The following is a 25260-nucleotide window of genomic DNA, read 5'->3' on the forward strand; positions in this document are numbered from 1 at the left end:
GTTTCATTTTTATTATTCACATTCAATGTGCAGAAGCCTTTAACTGATATTTAGTTTTCAAAATTTTGTTTGCTTGAGATGATGGTCCTTTGTCAATACCAGTTTTTATCTATTCGCTGTAGAAATCTCAATTGTCAGCTTAATTTACGTACTGCAATTTTTGATAGAATAAGAGAACTGGATGGTCGCAACCAAGGAACTTATTACTGCGTTGTGATGAATGCAGCAGGGAGCTCGAGTCCAGCCGCTCATCAAGTTATCGTATCAGGTTTGTTGCGCAAGACTCGCTTGAAAATTCATAATGACTGTCTCAGTGATCATAAGTTCAGTACACGCACACTGTCAGAATATCTAAGACTTCCAGACACTCAAATACTTGTAGTAGCCATTTATTCTATTTAATTTTACAGAACTTTTGAAAATATCTAGGACAGCAAGGTTTTATTCAGTAAATGAGTCTTTCTCAAAAGTGGCATTTTTATTGAGACTTAGTTTGCTATGGAATTGTGGTGAGAAGACACGACATATTTTTGCCATCATTTGCCTTTGATGCCCATTATACAGCCACTTTCTCTGAAATGCTTCATTCGCAAGTACAGAACTAAAGTTAATATTTCGCTCTTTATTCTCTTTTTGTTTTCACTTTACCTGTTGTCCAAGACAGACTTCTAGCGACAAACAAATATCATTCTAGATTCATCAGGAGGTCAAGCTGACAGTAAGTAATGGCTCATATCGAGTGATAATCTAGCTGCCCCACTTTTCTAACCTTACGATTGATAACTTCTTAGTATATGTAGAAAGCAACACTTTCATTTCATACAAATTCTTTTTTTCATGCTAAGTAGTGCACGGATAATAGATAACATAACTGGTTAGTAGTTAGCGATCAGAAGGTATTGTGCAGTCTGTCTCTTCAAACATGCTGTATGTCCAAGAATGTGTAGAAGTTTGCTTGCTTTAGAGTCTTCCTTGGCATTAATTCATTTATAATTTAAGTGACTCAAGCCCCTTTACATCAGGATGATTTCACTGTCACCATATCTGCTGTAACTTATAAATACTGACTAATACCGACTTGGTACTTCAGAAGCTGCTAACCCTAATATCTATAATGCTGGTTGGGAAAAGCTTTAATTTGTTTCATAACAGCGAGTGACTACAATACAGAAGCTCAGCACTTGCTGATTTTCTTGTAGTCTACTCTGAACTAATACATAATCCTAGATAAACACTCTAATTTAAAATTAGACTATTTTCTACTATTTGGCATATCATCAATTAATAGCGGGTATATATCCGGCTACTTTGTTCATTGATGGCCCAAGCCGACTCAAATTGCAAATTAATCAGTTTTCAGTTGATAGTCTCTTTCTCTCTCGCATTAGAGTAGCTTCTGTCACTCTTCTCTGTAATAAGCTATATACGTACGTACACACGTACACACGTACACACATACACACATATGTATATATGTACATACGTATATTTACCTGAAGATTGCAATACAATTGCATGAAACTGTTAGTAGTAATAATTAATTAATGTTAGTTTTAATAACCTTAATACACAGCTCTGATTGACTCAATTATCGATCTCCTCACTTTACAGTGTAAACTCCATATACATCTGTATATTTATATATATTTCATTTTTTATTATTTGAATCTTTTGAATAACTTCTCTGATACATGCCTGCTTAAGAAATGTATACGACAAAGATAAATATAATTATGTGAATGCTTGTCTAATTAATATGTAGTGGAGACTTCCGAAAGCTTTTATACTCTCTTTCTGTGCGGTTTTAGTTTTATTGTTTTTCGCTGTCCAAGTCTTTTTATTTGTTCGAGCTTTTGTCTTTTTTATATGTAATTTTATAGGAACACCGGTGGTTCCAATTGCGGCAAGAACCGAGTACAGGGCTGATGTCGGAGATTTAGTGAGACTGCAATGCTCTCTGCCAGCCAATGCTGACAGCATACAATGGATAAGAGAGAATGGTCTACCACTTCCATCATCGGCACGATTGAGTAGTCGTAACCAACTTCTTGAGTAAGCGCATATGAGTTGATTACCATGTTATATAGTAAGGTGCCGGTTTCTCTTTGGCTGTAGATTACGTGTTAATAATAAGCTTGCTCTGACATGCTTACGTATGTTAGTATTGTGTTGATGGTGGACATTTAACATGTAACATGTTAACAAATTCTGCAAATTTCAAAAGTCGCCTTGTAAAATCAAACTTCTACTTATGATTACCTCAATGTTACAACATACAATTTGTTTTAGCTTTGCGTGTAGTTTGCATACAATAAGGGTTTATGATTTGTTGCGCATTCATAAAGGAGTTATTGCAAATTGTTAGGCTGTGGATTATAAGGACTAACCGAATGATTGTAATATACAAAATAGATCTCGGAACCTATTAACTTTTTATTTGGAGGTTTGCCTGTATAATCAGCCTTGACACAGAATGTTTGAAAAAAATCTGAAATACAAAGCGTTAAGCTTCACTGATTACTTTTTATATTGTTTACACCAACAGGCAATTTCTATACAAGTGAAGCAGTTTAACTTGTTTTCATCTTTCACCAGTTACTCTGATATTATCTCTGGTCTATCTAATGGCTATTATCATACTGCATATCAACCATACACTGGCTCTCACAAAATCACCTAAATGTGTTTTATTTTGTATATTAGTATCATTAAACACTGTCTGACTATTCATACAGACTCGTGGATGTGAGTCTAGGAGATGCTGGAGTATACTATTGCTATGCCACAAATTCTGTTGGATCAAGTCCTTATGTGGCTCTTGATGTCATTATAAGTACGTTTATTTGAGTCTATTCATTTCGATTTTTATTGTGCAGTCTTGTTTCTCTATCGCAGAAAACCCATACATCTACAGCACTAGTTCTGTTGTGGTTTCAGTAGAAAAATATAGTTAGCACTCTTCCCACAATGCTTTGTATAGTCACAGTGTATGATTTTATTTATTACAGCATAACATGACTGCTTTTAGTTATTTCAGGATCTTTCATAACAGTGCACAAGTCACACTAAAGATTAACACGTTGTGTTGCTTGTATTGCTGAATAGATGAGTCGTATAGTAAAGTCGACTAACCCTCTCCACTAACTGTAGCTAGCTAACCTACTGTTTCCTCATTCTTCATAGATCACAATTTTATTTGTACCCGCTTGCTATGCTTTGCTTTCACTTAGCCCTTTGCACCACTCCTTGCTATAATAGGCTCAGAGCTCGCAAAAGAGATCGGGCCTCAAAGTTATGACATTGAAGAGAACGGTCAAGTGACACTCCAGTGCAATGCTCCCGATGCTGCCATTGACAGCATTTGGTCACGAGAAGGCAACAAATCACTTCCTGGCCAGTACTACTTTGAAAATGACCTTCTGATTATTCCTCGAATCAAAGTACAAGATGGAGGCATATACTATTGCACGGCTCAGTTTGCTAATGGCAAGACTCAGACCACATCAGCCATTGTTAATGTTGTTGGTGAGGAGTTGCTAACTTCTTTCCCCGCTCTTGCTTGCTTCTAATTGATTTGTAGATCAGTTGTCATGTGCTTCTTTAGAGTAGAATAGATAATAATTGTGCCTCAATTTTCTAGCCTAACAGCCTCTGTATAAAATAAAGTCTGTTTAATTTAACTAGAAGTATAAATGATGACAATTTATTTGTGTCACTGGTTTTGCATAAGTGTATGCTGTGGATGTCATCTTACCTCACTTTTCCCAGCTCAACCAGATAGTAGACCGAGCCTTTCTTTAGTGCCGGGTGTCGCGGCGCTGCAACGGGTCAGAGAAGGAGCTACGGTAGATATTAGATGCGTAGCCTCAGACTCTGATGCACTCATTACTTGGGCACGCCAAGACGGCAAACCTTTGAGCTCTAATGCTAGACAGATAAATGGTGAAACGTTGAGGTAAGATTTGCTAGCATACAATTGTGACAGTCAATAACACCGCAACCAATGGGGGCAAAGACAATTAAAAGAACCTTTGTTTCCATCCATTGTTAACCTTCCCAGAGGTTATGGTGTTAGTGACTAAAGCAAGGACTTATTTTTCTCATGTAATGGGTAACATAACTTCCTGTTGTTATCAAGGTCAAGGACTGCCTGAGAAACCCAACTCTGCTAGCGAGCGAACCTATATATTTACATACCCTGGTAGTGATGTATACATGTCGTGTAAGACAACTGACAATAGTGATATTCTTTGGTCGAAAGAGGTTGGCTCTCTTCCATCCTCTGCCACGACCGCTTCTGGACCTGGATGGGCCCGTCTTGTGTAAGCAGCCTGATATTTGACAGGGCATGCAGGTGGTCTGCGCATGCGGTGCATATGTATCTTTTCTCATCTCGGTCAAGCTTGCTCAGCTTGTTGCTCTGATAACTGGTCTAGTAAAAGAGAAAGATTGATATTTTAAAGCTTTGCTCCGCTACAGCTGTTCATATCTACTAACTGACCCATTTAGTTCGTAGAAATTGGGTCAGTTGCTTTTTCAGAAAAAAAGGATAATATCGTGTTTGGTACACCAGATAGAGCTTGTGAGCCAGACTCAATGGTTGCCACGAGTCGCTCTAGGGTTTTGGTTGCTGGCTTTTCATGTAATTTTGGTTGTAGAAATCTAAAGATTAGCAGGTGTAGACTTTAGTTATTTCTAACACAGTGATTATCCAATGGCAGTTGTATCATTAATTTCTGCGATGGCTTACATTGCTTTCAAGTACTGGCTAGCATGTGTCAACCTTTTTGGTTCAGCACTTATCATTTCATCGCTCGTATGACTAATAATGCTTACGATTAGTTATTCATGTTATTATTTATTTTGGTCATTTCATGCATGAGTAATAACTAATTTGATATAATACCATTTTTTCTGGACATTGATATTATTTATTTAAAATAGCATATACTCATTAAATATTCTATAATGCTCTAAATTTTGCCATGTACCATGGGATATTTTGCAAATTAAAAAGAGATTATTCTAGTAAACTATATGACAGAGACCATGAAAAACATTTTTTCGCAGCATTCATGATATACTTGATAGTTTGTAGCTCAATAGTAATAATTCATTTTGAAGATTCATGCATTTTGGTTTAAGATTTATTAAAAAAACAGCTGCAGCAGTAGCTACGATGTAGTAATAAAAGATTGCTTCCTCCGGTGAAACAACAAGCAACAAAATAGTGATTTTACTGTTTTTATGGAATTTTTTTGTTGCATTGTTGCTAATTTTGACAACTCCATCCCAAGTGCAGGGTGAAATTAATAATGGCAAGATTACTTAGTGGTCAGTATCACTTGTGATATTGTTTCTATTCATTGGTCCATTATGTTATTAAAACCATAATAGAGGAAGTGTGAAAACAAAAAAAACCGATTTATTTCCATTTTAATTTATTCCAAGAGATGCACCAAAATAATGGAAGGTAACTCTGTTTCTATAGTGAAGTTACTCTTCAACAAAATCTTTGCTAACATTTTCAGACTTGACCCCCTCAGTGTAGTTTTAGCTCACTGCAATATTGTAGAATCTCGGATATAAAACCTGACGACGCAGGTGTGTACTTATGCCGAGCAACCAATGGATATGGCGTTTCTGAACCCCTTCTTCACACCATAGAAGTTGGATCTGCTCCAGTAAGCTCCTCATCATGTCTACTCACTGTCTTCTTGGTTCTTAAAAAATAAACTTTTAGTGTATAACTTTTGTATTATTGTTGATATACTTTAAAATACATATTCCTTCACACATTTGTCATGAAGAACAGAAACCATGTGAAATTATTTCTTACAATTCAAGTAATAGCATAAAAACCAGTTAGTTATGTGGTAAGCACCCAGCTGAATTGCCAAACTAAAGTTATGCTTACCATGACATCAATAAACTATGCTTAGTGTTATTTGGGTTAGATGCAGGTTAAATAATCAGAACTCTGATGTAATGTGTAGTTGAAACCAAGCAACATTACAAATTAGAAAGGCCTAAATACTAGGCAGGAGTTCAGGCAAACTTTATGTTCCGTTAAAGTTCTTTCTTGAAAAATAGTGAAAAAATTTTTAATTTGTTTAATTAAATTTAATTAGTTTCGTATTCTCATACAAATCTGTAGCTACTCATAGTAACTGTTATTCATAGACTGTATAAGCATTAGTCTATTTTACAAAATAGTCATATCATTTGCACTAAATCTATTGACAGAATCATGTACAATATGCTCAATAATGTTTATTTATGCTTTATTTATTTCATTTTACTTTCAAAATGCCCATCCGGTTTTATATTTACATTTATTATAAGCAAATTCATTTATAATTTGTTACAAATCTATATAAAAACTTAATTGAAATTTATCATACTGCACAAAATACAACATTCTAGAGAGCAGAAGATTTTACTGCTATCATATTATTTCTAAGCATATCTTATAGACCCTTATATAGCACGGTCAAGATATCTGTACAAATTAGCCTTCATAGAGCTATTCATGCAGCTATTCATAGAGCTATTCATGCAGCTATTTATAGAGCTATTCATAGAGCTATTCATAGAGCTATTCATGCAGCTATTCATAGAGCTATTCATAGAGCTACTACTGGGTAGCAAACTTGTAGCTTCAACAACATATTTTCTCAGAAAAGTCAACAACAAAAAATAAAACTAAGAATATTTCAATATTTAACTATGATTGCAAGGTGCTTTTGCATAAAAATTATTGAGTTTATCAAATTGTTTTGAAGTGGTTTCTTTTATAGATTATTTCATTTTATAGTTAAAAATATATTATTATTTACCACTTTTGCAAGACAATTTTTCCAAGAATCTTTGTAACAAAATTACTTGACAAAGAATGGAACAGACAATAAAAGCGTCCAACTTAAATCCTGTAATGAGGGTTACTTTCATTGAAGACAAACGGAAGAACACTATGTACATCTATGTGTTGCAGAGCACGTTATTTGTATTTGAGCATGCACAAATTCATAAAAGAACAAAAAACTTAACTACAATATTGGCATTATTGTCAGAAATTGTTATACAATCATGTAGTAATAATTACTGATAAGCAGTAATTCATATTGATATATTTTAATCTTTTATATAATCATATTATAATATTTTACAACTTTGCCAGTTGTGATAATTGTTTTTTTTTTCTAAAGTATTTCAGTTGTATTTGCAGTTCTGTGGTCAATTTCATTTTTTTTCAACGTGAAGACACATTACAATGTTTTAAGCAATTGGATGTCTTTAAAAAGTTTATCATCTGCTATTGAAGACAGCTTTCTAGCTCTTACAAAGCTTTTAAAATTGATGTACACAACGCCAAAGTATTTAGTATTGTCACATTGCATACACAGTTCATGAATATGTTTGCAGAGGCCCTTGACACTACAGATAATGGCTGAGGGTGTACTAGCTGATGCCAACCAGCCTAATACCTACAAGGAGGCCTCTCAGCTAAGTCTTGATTGTACTGCATCTGATGACCAGGCTACGGTGGTGTGGAGCAGGATTGGGGAGGTTATGCCCTATGGAGTCCAACAGTATGGCAATGTGCTTGTGTAAGTAATTGGCACTTCTGTAGTTTTCAATTTTATAAACACATCATTTTCAGACATACATTTTATACATACATTATTTTATACATATGACATTTTATACATAAATTTTTATGCATATGTTATTTTATACATATGTTATTTTATATATGTGTTATTTCCCATATAGGCCTAAAGTGTTGGAATCTTACACATCAAAAATGTTCAGTATTTTGCAAAGAGCTTAAAAGTGGGGAAGAAATGTGAAAATGTACCATTTTGCTTGATTTTTCATGTTTTCATGGCGGAACTGAAACATTCCAATAGCCATATATGACATATTGTCTTTTTTCCATTTTCCCCTTCTATTTGGCAGCCGTCAAATGACTGCAGCTTCTAGGATGAGAAACCAATTTTATCACTCTCTTCTTTTTTTTTCCCTTTACCCTTTCCTTATAGTAAATTAGTTGCTAGGCATGATTAGATGTAGGCATATATTTAAACTCTTCTAACTTGCAATGAATGGCAAGGAATCATCCTTCCTTACTAAAACAAAAAAGTAACTGACTTGTAGATATATAACAAATAGACATACCTCCTTATCAAAATAGATTAGTAGGGTTTCCTAAGAGGTGGGTTGTAGGTGCTGGAGCTGAGTATCATTGCACTTATGGAGGCCATCAAGTCTGGTTCACACTATATCGCCATATCTTAGCGTTTATGTCACAATACTTTGGTGATAGTCGATGATAACCATGTTCACACAATCACATACATATCTACATTTGCATTAGCAAATACTCCGTGACGTAGCGTTCCCATTTTTCTTTTTAAAGTTTGGCGAAGAAACTGTTTGTTTTCATGTGCTTGAATCAAATACTTGTCCCACAGCAACTATTATAAACGGAAATGAATCACATTATCACCGAGAGCGAATTACCATTGCCGAAATTGTTCACATTGAAAAGACATTCGTTAGTGCACAGCGAAATATCGGAAAGTTTGAAAGCTGGAAACTTTCCGAAAGTATCCGCTTTGCTTTATCGATGCTACCAGTTTACGGTTCATATAATCGATGATGAACACCAAAAAAAAACGCTGTCACATGGCGATATAGTGTGAACCAGCCTTTTAAGGTAGTTTAACCCTAACTAATTACTTCACTGTTGCCATTCACTCATTTCTTCTGAGGTCAACCATCATCAGCCATCAGACAAGTGCTCTCTTACATTTTAAAATCATACTTTCTCGACCGAGGATCGTCTTTAGATTCATTGCAGTTTTGTTAAAACAACTGGTCATCACTAAAAGTTGTCTAATAGCAGCTTAATTATTTGGGCTCTACCTCTTAGGTTTGCAAGTCTGGAAGAGAGGGACAGAGGAACATACAGATGTGTTGCATCCTTGTCTGGTTCTCGAGTCTACGGCGACTATGCATTTGATGTGATCTACAAGCCGAGTGGTAAGTACTTTTTGTTTTGTTGTTGCTAGTTATCTGCTGTTGCACGTATGCTATCAGCATGCTTATAGTTTCTTATGTGGTCGTACAACAGTACATACTCAGGTCTGATGCAGCAAAATATAATCAAAAAGTTGTAATTTAATTACTACAAATGTTGACTTACAGGTTTCGTGCAGTGACAGTTAAAGATTTAAAAGTTACAAGGTGCTGTAGGCTTCTTTATCATAAGTAGTACAGTGTATACTTTCATATTAACCGATTGCATAATTAAAATAAAATTATAAAGGTCAGAGGTCAGCTCCTATACGCAGAAGTTTGATTTTGCACAAATGAAATAACATGACCTAACTTCTGAGGTCGTGCAATATTAGGGATATTCTATTCAATCATATATGCATTTATAAAACAGACTCACATAGGTTTTATTGGTTGGAAACGTATTGCCATATTGCAGGCACCATATTGCATCATATTGCAGGCAATCTTGTTAGTAATGTGAGCATCACTGTGCAACCGAACAACTACGTGTCAGAAGGAGGAAGTGTGACGCTACAGTGCTCTGCAAAAGGAGATGGCATTTACTATGAGTGGACTAAAGATAATGGTCCTATCTCACCAGAAGCTGTCGTCAGAAATGAGTATCTAGGGTCAGTAGTATTCCTTTGATCTGTCAAAGATGGCTGAGCACTACCAATTTAATCACTTCTTTTTATCAACTAGTGTGACTGTATTGATTGGTGCTCGAAGCCTTTTTGTTGAACAATATTCCTTGAAAGAAAACATTTTACAAATCAAGTGCCATCAAAAACAGCCTTACTTGTTTTTCTAGAATATGCCGACAACAAGCATGTCATCTTCAACATAATACTGGCTTATTGACAACCTTTAGTATTACAAGTACTTCAAAATTTATTGGATTCTATAGAGCGATGACTTTCTAAGAGCAGCCTTCACGTTTAGGCACATGTGAGGAATAATGACAAGCTTACTGGTGACAGCTTAAATAAGATTGCCGTAGCTTAATATAGGGTTGACTAGCTTCTATTTAGGTTTGGTCTCCATGAATCACCAACTGAATGATAGGAAAGAAACTGAATGATAGCTACTGCTCTTTCCATTCAAAAGCCTTCGTAATTTGAGAATGAGAAATCATATATGTATCTTTGATTACAATTTCTATTAGACTTCCTTCTGGCTTTGTTTGAGAGTCATTTAAGAGGATACGTACATGTAGATGTCTCATTAGTGAATGGTGACTTTCAGATCAACAATAAATTGTCAAAAATGATACCGTGTAGTATGATTGTCCACACTTTTTATTTTTATAGTACCATAACAGTTATTTTACATTTGTCAACTTTCACGCTCTGCACACAATTCTACACATGCAATTACTGAGATTACTGAAATATTGGCTAAGAAGGGTTTTGAACCTATGGCATTGAGCTTGTTAGACTGAGGCCCAACTAACTTAGCTAACCAGCTACAGTATTCTTTTCTCCGTTGGTCTTCTAACCCCTCAGAATAATTTTGCCATTCTTTACTCTTTGTACTTGGTGACAGTAAAATTGAATGACATACAGATGGACCGACAACAGTCAATAATAATATGTGCACAGAATTCAGAGATGATTTTCTATAGAACATGAGTTTTTCATAAGAATTCGGTCTTGCATTAACCATTTGCATCACCAACTAATGGCTCATTGCTTCGATAGAGTTTTTTTCAAATGGCTCTCTCTTAAACAACCTTTGTTTAAAATATCTGGAGCAAAGAAAGATTGGGCTATGGAGTTAAGGCACCAGAGATATATATGTTGGCAAGAAATTTGTTGTAGTCATGAATGGCTGGTGTTATTGACCAGAAATAGTTGTACTAGATAAAAAGTAAAACAACATTGGCTTTTCCTTTTCATATGTTTAAACTCATTCTATATTAACTGACTGTGAAATCAAAATAAAATGATAAAACTTGAGCTTTCGCTCATACAAGCTGAACTTTGATGTGGAATGAATCAAATAACATGATATCTTTTGTTTTAGAATCACTGACTTCAACATTGAAGATGTGGGCGAGTACACCTGCACGGCTTCCAACAACTATGGGCCATCTAAGACGGCTAGCACTCGCCTCGCACTTCGTAAGTAACCTCAGCTCTCATTTTGCTCATATTTTTACCTTTGGCTAATCGTATTTACTCTCACCGACTGCATTCAAGTTTGTTTTATACTGTCAGGCACTTTAACATAATCGTGTGCAGTTCCATCTTGCCTATAATATTTGATATTTTTTCAGCAAGTATGTATTTTATCAAACGGGCTGCTTGCATTTTACGAACCACTGTTTGGTATAGCTACCGCGCAGATGGACAGCAACGCTTACTAAAGCAATTTGGCTTTGCTTCAAACTCCTGTTCTACAAATTAAAAAAAAACTTCATAGAATTACGCAATACCTGTCTTTAACACTGAAGCATATTTAATTCTTTTGTCAATAGAGTAGCTCCAGTATAAGGTGTATATGTGGACTGTTAACTTTAAATGCTTGTGAATCTGTGAAAACTGCCTGTCTGCATACTTGCTGGATGCCTTTTTCTATTTTTAGAAGTGATCCCATATGTTCATGTTTATATTAACATTTGTGGTCTTCTATCCGACTTCATAAGCATGATTTTAGAATCTCAGCTATTTTAAAAATAAAATTAAAATGATAAACCAAATATTGGCTATTTAAAATAGTAGATCGCTTCATGAATTTTTGTCGTCATAAAACTAAATATTATATGATATAGTATTCGAGTGTTATTATTACACTGATATCAAAATTGAGCATGGTGGTCAACAAGATAATTGCTGTTTGCCTTCAACTCATGAAAGCAAAAGCCATAAAATGGGTGATCATTTGGTTGGGAGTGATTATTCATTCATTTGGTAGAGCCTTGAAGTTTTTCAAACTTGTTGTCACATACGTGAGCGGCAGAAATTAAACCCCGATCAGTCATAAAATATTTACACACACTTCATGATTGGTTAAATTCACATCTCTTTCATGAAGAAAATTCTTAAAATCGTTTTGTAACTGCTTCTGAAAATTAAACCTGTCAATTAAAAGGCAGATAATATTTCATTTATAACTAGGTTTTTTGTGAGTTAATTGGCATAAAAAGGTTTCAATTCTTCAGTTTTTAAATTTTCAATTAGTTATATTTCAGCCTTTGTCTGATAACTGTGTCAGAGTGTATCAAACCAGTTTAACTGAACTCGCAATATTTGTATTCCGTTTTCTATCTTATTGCAGGTTGAGACTCTATAGTCTTACATTTTTGATGAACTCTAGTTTGTATTATTCTTCTACTGACATGACTAACATGCCCCACCGTGCATAGACATTGATACTGCATTAGCTCACCTCGCTTTACAATAATAAGCTTATTAGTATAAGCTTTCTTTGTCTGTGCCCACAGTTTGCTTGCGTATTCTGTACTAAGATGGTTAGCATTTTCCATGTTTTCATCTGAAATATGAAACGATGTCTCATTGCATCGGTCTGTCATGAGTTGGTGTTGTCGCGGCTGCAGCCAGATGTGAAAGTTTGTAACAGTTTACGTGAAATGTGGCTGATGGCCTCTGTTTATGTTTTATGCTACTGCAATTGTGCTAGTACACTTAGTGTTTCTCATTTCAGCGTTGCTGTACTAAAGTGTTTGTAGAATGTCTTGCTTTTGCTGCCAACACAAGTTTCCTTTGAATGTTGTTATATTTTTATGTAATTTGAGAAACTAGTGTAAACTTATTATGTAGCCATGTGTATTTTAGTTTTTATTTGATACTGTGAATGTAGTGCAACCACATGGTTATTGTTATGTAGTCATTAGAAGGGCATTTTGATGATTTTACAGTTATCTATGCTTTTAGTTAGATATCAAAATATAAAAGTCAGTGTCGCTAAACTGCTGAGTAATTAGCTTGAACTAAAAACACTCCCATTTAAAAGCTTCATACAATTTAAAATGGAGTGATGCAGTTTGAAAACATTTAAAAACTCACAGAAAATGTTCGATCATGTAAGCTAATCGCAAATGCTGGTTGCTTCTATTTCTACAAAGGAATAGAAGCAACCAGCATATTGGATTCACAACATAGCAAAAATTATCCAATTAAATTCATTCTTTATAACGCATGTCATCTGTTGAATGAAATGCTATCTATATGTATTTGCTTGCCATATACAGAGGGTTCTCTTTTTGTGATCTCCCGCAATGTTAGTTTGGTTCATTTGTGAACTTGCTGACATCAAACGGGCAGTCTTTCCATTTAGATTCAGCTCAAGAAAATCAATTATAAGTATTTTTGTTTTATTGCTTATAATGCTCGCTCTATTCACCAAAGAGTTATACATATCTATTAAAATCACACAAAATTGCACTTGCATGTTGTTTCACAAGCACGTTTATAATACTAAACCTTTTCAAGAGCATTGCCAAATTCTTGTGGATTTATGGTGAGTGTTCGTTCATCAACTTGACTTAGATTGTTTAATAAATTGCGGATGATTTATTGATTGAGCATCATTCCATCATTATGGCTTGTGGAAAGTTGTTAACTAGTCTTTAACCAGGATCTCTGTGGGGGTTCTTTTAGGCGTAAGCCTCTACACTCCTTCACTCACCATCAATGGGGAACAGCGTTACGGTGAGACGGTTACCATTGAATGCTCAACAGTCGACAACGAAGCAAATTTGAGCATAAGAAAAGATGGTCTGATTTTAGCCCAGTCCCCTTTTCCTGGAGGGGACGTCGAGTATAGGTCAGTCATATTTGTAACTTATTTTTATTTTAACCTCATCACTTTTTTCTGGTATTAATACAGAGTATAGGTCAGTTATATATGTACTCTAGTTTTAATATAACCTTGTCACCTTTCTCTGAGACTAATATGGAGTATAGGTCAGTTATATATGTACCTTAGTTTTATTATAACCTTGTCACCTTTCTCTGGGACTAATATGGAGTATAAGTCAGTTATAGATGTACTCTAGTTTTAATATAACCCAGTCACCTTTCTCTGGTAGTAATATAGAGTATAAGTCAGTAATAGATGTACTCTAGTTTTAATATAACCTTGTCACCTTTCTCTGGTAGTAATATGGAGTATAAGTCAGGTTTAGATGTACTCTAGTTTTAATATAACCTTGTCACCTTTCTCTGGTAGTAATATAGAGTATAAGTCAGTTATAGATGTACTTTAGTTTTAATATAACCTTGTCACCTTTCTCTGGAACTAATAAAGAGTATAGGTCAATCATATATGTACTCTAGTTTTATTATAACCTAGTCACCTTTCTCTGGAACTAATATAGAGTATAGGTTGGTTATATATGTGCTCTAGTTTTATTATAACCTTGTCACCTTTCTCCGAGTCTAATGTAGAGTATAGGTCAATTATATATGTACCTTAGATTTATCATAACCTGGTCAACCTTTCCTGGGGGAAATGTGGAATACAGGTAATTTATAACTGTCTTTTTAGTACCCGTCACAATTAAGTCCGTTGTTGCAAATATTTTTCTGTTGTTTAAATTAGAAATTTGATAAATTTAGGCATGATTTCATACCTTAGTAGTAGCAGTCCAACTGCCATATATGTTCCTTTTACCAATTTTAGGTCTTTCCGTTTCCTGCCACATTAATGCTAAGAATTCTATTACTCTCTAAAATAAATACTTAGTAAAAATCTATTTTTTGGCATTTCGTTTAGAGTTGGTCCAATCACTGTTGGTGACCTCGGCACCTACCAATGCTTAGCCACTCAGGATACTGCAACTAACACTGACACCATTGAGCTAACAATACCTGGCCCTCCTCCTCCCCCTTATGTTGCCATACAGCCTCCGCAGGCAGACGTTCCTGAAGGCTCTACCTTTCAATTTAAGTGCCAAACTCCAGGTACTGGCTTTAAATTTATAAATTTATAAAATTTATATGTTTTTATTTAATTTATTTATAAATTAAATAAAAACATATAAATTTATATGTTTATAGTTTATCAATAAAGATATACAGGCTGATGAAATACTGCTAAAGTTAGGTTAAATATTTATTAGTGGTTCCATACGACTATTATTATTATTATGTTTATGTAAAAGAAGAATATAAAGATGAATGTCACTCGGCATGTCAATGTATGTAAGCGTTGTATAACCAGTCAATGGTTCAATTGTTCTCGGTGATCATTTATTTAACAATTGAATATTTATATTGCAGATGATTTGACGTTGTCAGGTAAATTTTAATAACATCTAGTATTTGTGTGTGATCTACATGTTACTATTTTATCACAAACTATAAACTGATTTGGCTTCTCCCCTTCTCCTTATAACCTATTATACATCCTTCCTGAATGTAAAGTCCCCTTCGCGTTATGTTCTATTCAAATCATTGATCACAGCTTTAGTTTCGGACCTGTAGAGAACATGTTGATTTGCACCTGGTATTTGACCTTTTTGCCACTTTATGCCAGTAAATTCAGGCTATACCCACTTATTCTCAGACTTTCCTGAATCATTTTCAGTTTGTTCAAATTTTGGTCAGCTGCACACCTTTTTGGTAAAACTTGTTTGCAGCTCCTAAATATCCCAGACACGTCTTACGACCATTATCTGTCGTGGATATTTTTGGCTATATTCTGTACAGAAAATGTGTTTTGCAGATGCTTAAGTACATTATCAAACAAGTTAATTTTTGTTATAAAATAATAAAAAGATGCAAAGCAGTTTTTTGTCAAATATATGCTGATAACAGGGTTACATGTAGTTATTATATAGTTATATATGCTGATAACAGGGTTACATATAGTTATTATATAGTTATATATGCTACTAACAGGGTTACATATAGTTATTATATAGTTATATATGCTGCTAACAGGGTTACATATAGTTATTTACACAGTAAGTCTGAATAAAGAGTAAGTTTGGGCCCGCGGTTATGAAGTGGATGTTACAGCCGTCATCTGCTATCTACTTCCCTGCACAATACAGTATGTAGTCTTAAACTCTGAAATTCTGTATTCACAAACACTGCATGATTCCTCTTAATGTTACTAAAGGTCATAGGTTAAATGAGGTATACTCATATAGCGGTGAGTTTTAGTTTATCATGTTCTACTAAGCATTGGCTTGCAACTTTAATAGAGACCTCCGTTGAAATGTGTAATTTTCTTATAGAGACACGGTTTTAAATGTGATATATGAGTGCTTTTAGTGCTGCAATTTTGATTTTTAATAAACAATGAGTCACTCAAAAACACTACAAAAAAGTTAAAACAAAAAACAATGTGTGAATAAATTTATTAAATTTGTCTAGTACAAAAATACAACTTGTATTGACAGGTATTGTAATGATGATTGGCGTATATAAATTGTACACACAAATAATTTTGATTTTGCTTTTTTTCTACTACTGTGCTCCAATATTAGGTGGTTTTTGCAAACATTAGACTTAGACAAAATTTTAGGTTACAGGCGAATACAGCTACGTAGCAAAATTGGCTAACTTTTAGTAAAACAATTAGAGTTGTCTAACAATCAGCCAATTCTAGTAATGAAAACATTTTTTGTCTTTATCTAAAGTGTTAATTATAAAATGTGCAACATATGGTTAATATATTATTAACATATGGTTAATATATTATTAACATATGGTTAATATATTATTAACATATGGTTAATATATTATTAACATATGGTTAATATATTATTAACATATGGTTAATATATTATTAACATATGGTTAATATATTATTAACTAGCTTATACAAGCTCAGAATATTGATCTTTAATTTGTGTTAATCTTCATTTAAGAAGTTTCATAGTATTGCTTTATTTATGAATTTGATATAGAAGCCTTTTCAAATGTATTACTATATGTAATCATGACTAATGATGATGAGTGTATAAAAATGACAGCCTCACGGGCCCAGTAAGTAACAGTACGATTTTTTTTGTTATTATCAGTTAACTTTTCAATGCCAAGCAATATATTGCACCTTTTAAATTGCATAAGGAAAATGCTAGGAACTGCTAGGTTTCGTCATGGGTTTTTATCTTGTTAATGCATTTTGCTAGCATAAACTTTGTTTCGCATTGCAGCCATGGCCAGCTACAATTGGACCAAGGATGAGTATGATATTCCTGATCATGTGGAGGTTACAGGCAACACACTAACTTTTACAAACACATCAGAAATTGATGAAGGGAACTATACCTGCATAGCATACAATGAAAATGGAGAGGCGCAGGCCACTGCTGTACTAACATTGCAAGGTATCACTTTACATCCTGTGTTGGCCAGGTAATGTCAATTCAGCAGTTACACCCATAGCAGTAAATGCAGTGAAAGTTACACCTGCGCTATTTAGAGTTAGATGGCAGATTTTTCACCAAAACCTTGATAGATTTGTTGCTTATGTCAGTGTGATATAGCTTTATTGTATTTGATTTCAAGTCTATGTGATGTAGCTGTATGGTACTTGATACCAAGTCTATGCTATTAGCTTCTTGGTACTTGATGTCAAGTCTATTTTATACAGCTTTGTTGTACTTCATATCGAATCAATATTATATAGTTGTATGATACTTTATATCAAGTCTATGTTATATAGTTTTATAGTACTTGATATCAAGTTTCTGTTGTTTATTTATCTGGTGCTTGATATCAAGTCAATGCTATGAAGTTGTATGGTATTTCAGTTGCAGGAAACTCAACAGTCACATATGCGAATGTAAATAAAACTACAGGTTCACCTGAATACGATGAGACGACCTTAAACGATTTTCTCACAACTCAGGTGTTTTCTGGTGAGTATCTACATGTATTTTATAATCTTTACAAGTCTAATAGACAAAAGCCTAATTATAAAAATGATTATTTATATTCGTAAGTTAGCATCTAGTGTTATTAAAAGCTAACTAGTTCACTACATAATAGTAGTAGAGTTTTCTACACAACAGTGAGTGAGAGTAGTAATAATGATAACAATAAAAATAGTGGTTTACTAAATGTATTTTTGGCTACCATCAGTTTGCTATTGTTCTATTTGCTGCCCACAGGCCAAAGTTTGCAGAAATAGAAGCTGACAGTAGATGAAAGAAAAGTCATGAATCCTTGTTTTATTTTTGGCTAAATTTATTTTATTCAACAATCACAAAGGCTGTGCAAGTTTACTAATCTATTTATTCTTTATTCCTAAGGACTGCCTTACTACGCTGTGTCTGACAACTGTTTGTCACGGTTGTATCTGTAGCTTTAAAACAGGATGTTTCTTGGCATTAATCATCTACTAGTCTTTTGAGTTTGTTGGCTACAGTTCTATCTTTAACGAGTTCTTGTGTTGAGAGAAGTATCTTGCTATGCTTTAGGTCCTCCTATGATAGCAACCCCGTGTGAAGGGATACGAACAGGAGGAGATGCGTGTTTGGTGGCGGTTGAATTAGATCAAGTCGAGGTTTCTATTGACTGTACAGCTGTCGGTTCTCAAGGTATCAAATACGAGTGGAGACAGCAAGGGTAAGTTTTAGTTCATGAATGTCAGCCATGATAGCATGCAGAGTATACCCTGACCTTATTTAACAAAATTGCTTAGAGAATACTCAAGTTGGCATATATATTAATTATGTTAACATTTCACTATTTAGCTAAATTACAACAACTATGTTAACAGTTTCATATTGAGTCAAATTACAACAAATATGTTAACAATTTCATATTTAATTAAGTTTTAACAACTATGTTAGCAGTTTCACATTGAGTTAAATTATAACAACTATGTTAACATTTGTTTCTATTTAACCAAATTGCACCCACTACGTTAATAATTTTTATATTGGGTTCAATTACAACAACTATGCTAACAATTTCGTATTGAGTTAAAATACAAAAACTCTGTTAACCATTTCATATTGAGTTAAATTATAACAACTATGTTAACTATTTCATATTGAGCCAAATTACGACAAATTGCTAAAGTTTCATATTTAATTAAATTATAATAACTATGTTAACAATCTTTTCTACTTAGTTTAATTGTAATTACTATGTTAACAATTTCATATTGAGTTTAACTACAAATGGAAATTGAAGACTAATTTCATAGTTATTCAAAATCCACAAAACAAATTTCGATTAACAAAAAACATTTTCATGAATGGACAAAACATACAAATGATGGATAGCATAAAATTTTTAGGCGTTACAATAGATAGTACACTTAACTGGTCAAGACTCATAGAACTATTGAGAAAACAACTGCGACAAAGCTAGAGACTTACATGTATTTACCAAGCTTCGTTGATCTTACCAGAAATGCCTCTTTTGCTTTTATATAATACTCCAATTAACGGTAAAATAGTTTATTGCTTGGAATCATGGGGAAATGCTCTAATGAACTACTTAAACAAAATTTTAGTCATCCAGAAGCGATTGCTTAGAATAATATATCATAAAACTCTTATTTTCCATCAACTCCTTCGGTTAAAAGATCTCGTGTTTTGCCTATACAACAACTTTAGCAACTAAAAATATGTCTTTTAGCTTTCACACAATTTAAATCTCAAACTAACTTGTCAACACATTATAACACTCGTCATTTCTCATTTTCATTACCTCTTCCACCCTCCTCCTCTACTGGTGGCCAAAGAAGGGTTGCCTATTGCATGTTATCAGCATGAAATTCCTTGCCAACTTGGCTAAGAAAAATTGGTAGTCATGATGGTTATAGAGCTGTTTTAAAGCAGTACTTGCTGGGCTCTCTGGGATAGACTTGCTCCGGTTTCTATTGCTTAGACAACCATGTTTATTTCATTGGCGATCAATCACATCTGTTAACTCGGGCTCTGCGCCTCGAATAGCCATGCTACTGCGTATATGGGCCCACATTGCACCGTAATTTTCTATAATCTTATGTCATGATTTAATGTGAAATAAAACAAACAAACAACAGCTGTGCTAACAATTTCATATTGAGTTAAAATACAAAATCTATGTTACCAGCTTCATATTGAGTTAAAATTACACCTACACTGCGCCCTCGAGTTACGATGACCCTGTTATATGATTTGTTGGCCCTTCATGATGTAGAACACAATGATTTTTTGCCCTATCCAAGCACAATATTTTCGCCATATGATATCAACAAAAAACTCATCTCGAAGTTCAAATTCAGCAGTCGGTGTGCTGATTACGCTGGAATAACAAATATGCCTATATGCTATTCGCTGAAATCCTTCGAACAACAAATGAAAGAGTTACGATGCTCCATCTACAGTGTAGCTCAGTTCAGCGTTCTTCGTTATTAGTTATTGTGAAAATGGAACCGGAAACAGATAGGTGATAAAATTTTCCCGATAAAAAAGTTGAAGTTCCCTAAGATAGTTAATAATACATACTAAAACTTGGCTTTAAGTATGTGTTGAGTAAGCTAAATTCATTTACATGTAAGTTAAATTCAACGTTCATGTTATACGTCTGCCTCAAAGGTAAGAAATCTCTACGATACGTGCTGCACATAGTGCATTGTAACGTGGCATTTTATTGCAGATCATACCTACTAAATACACTAAATACACTAAAGTTACTGTAGGTAACTATAGTTACTAAGGTTAAAATACTATTTTGTTACTAATTTTTAATATGTACAGTACGTATATAAAATTTGTATGATTTTCACCAAGGGGTGCTTGCATTAGATATTTACTATGGGTTTCTCTACCCCTCTATACAAAATTTTTGCCCTAGGATGCCAACACTAAAACAAATTATGACCATATGGCGTGAGTCCACTGTACTATGTTAACAGTTTCATATTGAGTCAGAATAAGGCTTCTTGTCGATTGATTCTGCTTCATAAGGGCAATGCATAGCCTGCCATAATGACTGATTAAGGGAAGACAACCACAAAACTCTCTTCGATTTAGGAGTCAATTTCATTATTAAACTTACTTTACAGCTGCAATTTTATTTGCATAGAACAATATCTTACAGAACTGGCATTAATATGCCAAGAATATTAAATAATATATAATAATATATACTAATATACCATGTGATATAACTATGGCCAGTAATGCATCCACTATTTTAAATATTTTGAAAGTGCTTTTCTTTGAATTCATGTAACTTTTAGGTGTTAAGCAGGCTCAAGTTAATAGTTAATAAAACTTTGTAGGAATGACACTGTTATAAGCTCAGATCCAGTTCTCAAACTAACGGCTGAATCAGATCTCTCTTCCGTTTATATCTGTGAGGCTAGCAATGAGTTCGGATCGGAGTCAGACTCTTGGCAGGTTGCCAAGAACGGTGAGCGCATTATCAAATCTTTAAAGACTAGGTGAAGACATGTTACTTCTTTATTATGTAAAATTCCATATTAAAACATTATTCTTGTAACTTTCATCTATTTTTGATGTGTGAAAATTACAGGGAGCTTGGCAGCTGCTGTTTATTCATTTTTAAAAACTCATGGACAGAAAACTTCATTTTAATCAGAAATAATTCCCCCTGGGGACAATCTGTAATTGTTTGTCATGTTTGTCCACAAGCAGTAGCACATGCATATAGTCATGTTTGTGCACAAGCAATAGCACATGCATATAGTCACATTTGTGCACAAGCAATAGCACGCACATATAATCATGTTTGTGCAGAAGCAATAGCACACACATATAATCATGTTTGTGCATAGGCAATAGCACACGCATATAATCATGTTTGTGCAGAAGCAATAAAACATGCATATAGTCATGTTTGTGCACAAGCAATAGCACATGCATATAGTCATGTTTGGGCACTAGCAATAGCAAACTTATATAATCATGTTTGTGCAGAAGCAATAGCACACGCATATAGTCATGTTTGTGCACAAGCAATAGCACATGCATATAGTCATGTTTGGGCACTAGCAATAGCACACTTATATAATAATGTTTGTGCAGAAGCAATAGCACACGCATATAGTCATGTTTGTGCACAAGCAATAGCACATGCATATAATCATGTTTGGGCACTAACAATAGCACACTTATATAATCATGTTTTTGCACAAGCAATAGCACATGCATATAGTCATGTTTGTGCTCAAGCAATAGCACATGAATATAACGAATGCAAATTAAATCAAAATTGCTTTTTACTTTGCGAACTAAAGGAAGTTAATGTTACGGCTGACACATCATTGCTGCGTCGTTGTTTTGTTGGAGGACATCGTTGAGCATATTTAATATAGCCTAATATTTGACAGGAAAACAGATCTCGCTATAAAAATAGTTATGAATGCATAATTATGGGGACATAGTTATGGGTCCTTAGGTATAGGTATATAGTTATGCGTACATCGTTCTTTAGGAAAATATTGTTACTGTCCTTGAGTCAATTGTGTGCCACTGTACATTTATATGAATACCGCACGTATATATTGCTTTTACAATAACTGGGAAGGCAGTAAAGTTAATTTTACTTGAATTTTTGTTTTCCACAAACTTTTTCAAGTACTACAAAATTGGACAGGCACAATCTTTCATTTTAGCTGCTGTAAAATAAGAATATAGACAATTTTCCTAAATTTTCATAATATGCGTTTGTATGAAATTTTGCCTAGCAAAGGTGCTTATCCGAAAGTATTCATACTTGTCGTTATATAGAAGACTGACAGAGGGAGGAAATCTAGAATAGGTTTTAATGTAAAATATAGAAAAAGTTATAACTGTGTGCAGCTTGTAAACTGTTCATGTCACACCTTTAAGATCTGAATATGCGAATAGAAGTTCTATTCATTATTTTTGGCAGATACTTTTAATGCCTACCATAGCAGATTCAGGATCTTGGTATTTATTCAGAATACTTGTATTGTTAACCTTTTGATTTGCTACCTTTTCAGCATTGAGCGCAGCCTTTGGTAGATTTGTTACATCTGATAGTCCCACCATTGCAATAAAATTATACTAACGGAACTAACCCACAGCTCAATTGTTGTTATAAGCAATGTGATCGGTTTTTGTCCTCTCTCGTGCTGCTTAGGGCTAGGGGACTGAGCGACATGACTTCTCAAGACTGTTGGGTGAGCCGTAATGTGAAAATTAATTTGCAAATTTCTTCTTGGTTTGTAGCATATCTGCCAACTTTCGTCTCTGCTGACTCCTACTACACGCTGCCTGGTATCCCTGATGCTTACTCATCTACAACTTTTGGTATTTCATTCACTCCGCAGGACGACTCTGGTAATATTTCATTTGCAAATCAATATGTCATGAACTATTCATACCATGATTGACTGTTTCATAGTCATATTTTTTCATGTTTATCCTTCTTAAATATTATTTAATTTGAACTTTTTTTCACCGACTAATACCAGCAAATTAAATCAGGTTGTGTGAAAAATAAATAGGTCTAATATATAGAACAAATAAAATAATAATATGGGAGTTTAATAGTATTTAAAAAAGAAATGCTTGTGATATAAGAACTTTTTTTAATTCAGGATGGGCAAGGTGTTTATGTCTGGTGTGCTCAGTGGACTTTGCCTGTGGGTGTTAGCTGTGGGTAGACCCCTTTGGGTAGACCACAAACAATGGGTAGACCACAGACAGTGGGTAGACCACAAACAGTAGGTGGACCACAAACAATGGGTGGACCACTGTTTGTCTTATGACATGTGCCCAACCTATTAGGTGTGGTTGGGCACACGGCATCATCTGTTGGAACACTTTAGACAGCAGAGATTCAAAAATACCAGAAATTTGTCGAACTCAAGGGTCTCTAATTATTAGATGAGGCATCATTACTCTACCACAAAATTTTTGTAGCCTTTCTAGCTTCTCTTTATATTGAAACTAACAAAGAGCTGCGTATGACAAGATGGACAATAATACTCTACTCCATTAAACAATGATCTTTATAAGTAGGGCACCATCGAAAGTTGCACATCTTTATAGGTTTTTTATATGCATTGTTATAAAAATAGGACCTTAACATTGCTTTCATGATTACTTGAATGCATTTTTATTGACCTTGAATTCACTTTGGACTAGCGAATAAGATTCAGTTTGATAGAGCGTAGTTTTTGACTAAACAAAGTTGGGCATAACTTTTAGCATGAAGTTGTCTCGATACAAAGCGAGCCGTATTCTCAAACAGTGTATATACACATGTGCATGTGGTTAGCTGGCTATTGGTACATTTGTTACAGAGCTACATGTTACTAGCTGTGCATGTGACTAACGGTGCAGGTAGCAGGTGGCTGCGAAAAGAAAAATGTGCATGGATTGGTAGCAGGCAAAAATGTTCATTACATGACATTCATGGTTCTCTGTATCCCTGACACATGGTCTATACTGTTTTATACCTAGTATTGGTTGTGGATGGAGTATGACTGATCTAGAATCATGGACGGAGGTGGGTGTGTATGTGCGTGTGTTTCCTCTTCATCATAAAACTGCAACATAGAATGTGCGTATTTGATGCAATAACAAAATATGCTTAATAAAATCAGAATGACAGAAAAGGATCAATAAAAAGTAAAATTGTGAATTATTTACAGTATAAATCAAATCTGTACCACTAGCTACTCTTCCCGTTCATACAGAGGATCAAAAATTTAGCTAAAGTTTGAGACGACAGCAAAAATATAGCAGCATTTCACAAAGAGCGCTGCTTCATTGAAATCCAACTTGAACAAAAGGCAAAATTGTTGTGTGTGTGCTATTGGATTTTGGCATTAATAAATGCTTGAGTGTCAGATAATGAGAGTTAAATCCTCAAATTGTGCAAGGATAGCATGTGTGTGGTGAATGTCCACCATTAGATTGTCTCCCCTGACAACTTTCCTTACACTATATTTACACATACGTGTACGTTTTACTATACGATAAGATAGTCTAGAATAATACGCTTTCACATGGTATCTTATTTAGTGTGACTGATCAATGCTTGAAAGTTGTAGAAATAGTTTCATTGCAGTTTCATGAACTATCTTTATGGTATCATCTGGTCTCTTTCTTTTTGTGTGGAACCAAACAGGGTGAGAAAAGTCTAATGTGAAAGAGTTGCTTGCATTATTATCAATGGCAAGATTTCAAATTTTATAGAACTATTTTAAATTTTAGATCTTTGCTACTTTTATAGAACAGTTTTGTCACAGAGTAAAACTAGCAAGCAATGAGCA

The 25260-nt window shown here is 34.3% G+C and overlaps 1 protein-coding gene across 1 annotated transcript in view; it reads left to right on the forward strand.

Moving 5' to 3' along the window:
* The window catches only part of LOC137405216 (basement membrane-specific heparan sulfate proteoglycan core protein-like), a 98410-nt gene that overhangs the window by 49961 nt on the left and 23189 nt on the right, over nucleotides 1–25260 (forward strand). Inside the window, exons 33-51 of the mRNA XM_068091444.1 lie at nucleotides 168–268; nucleotides 695–718; nucleotides 1881–2052; nucleotides 2736–2833; nucleotides 3259–3525; nucleotides 3769–3955; nucleotides 5576–5684; nucleotides 7426–7610; nucleotides 8939–9048; nucleotides 9527–9695; nucleotides 11092–11189; nucleotides 13689–13854; nucleotides 14806–14993; nucleotides 15312–15329; nucleotides 17198–17371; nucleotides 17798–17905; nucleotides 18467–18614; nucleotides 21271–21401; nucleotides 23207–23317. Of these exons, the coding sequence (XP_067947545.1) occupies nucleotides 168–268; nucleotides 695–718; nucleotides 1881–2052; nucleotides 2736–2833; nucleotides 3259–3525; nucleotides 3769–3955; nucleotides 5576–5684; nucleotides 7426–7610; nucleotides 8939–9048; nucleotides 9527–9695; nucleotides 11092–11189; nucleotides 13689–13854; nucleotides 14806–14993; nucleotides 15312–15329; nucleotides 17198–17371; nucleotides 17798–17905; nucleotides 18467–18614; nucleotides 21271–21401; nucleotides 23207–23317 (2564 nt within the window). The remainder of the gene's footprint in view (nucleotides 1–167; nucleotides 269–694; nucleotides 719–1880; nucleotides 2053–2735; nucleotides 2834–3258; nucleotides 3526–3768; nucleotides 3956–5575; nucleotides 5685–7425; nucleotides 7611–8938; nucleotides 9049–9526; nucleotides 9696–11091; nucleotides 11190–13688; nucleotides 13855–14805; nucleotides 14994–15311; nucleotides 15330–17197; nucleotides 17372–17797; nucleotides 17906–18466; nucleotides 18615–21270; nucleotides 21402–23206; nucleotides 23318–25260) is intronic.

This window comes from Watersipora subatra, chromosome 9 (genome assembly GCF_963576615.1).
Source record: "Watersipora subatra chromosome 9, tzWatSuba1.1, whole genome shotgun sequence".
NCBI lineage: Eukaryota > Metazoa > Bryozoa > Gymnolaemata > Cheilostomatida > Watersiporidae > Watersipora > Watersipora subatra.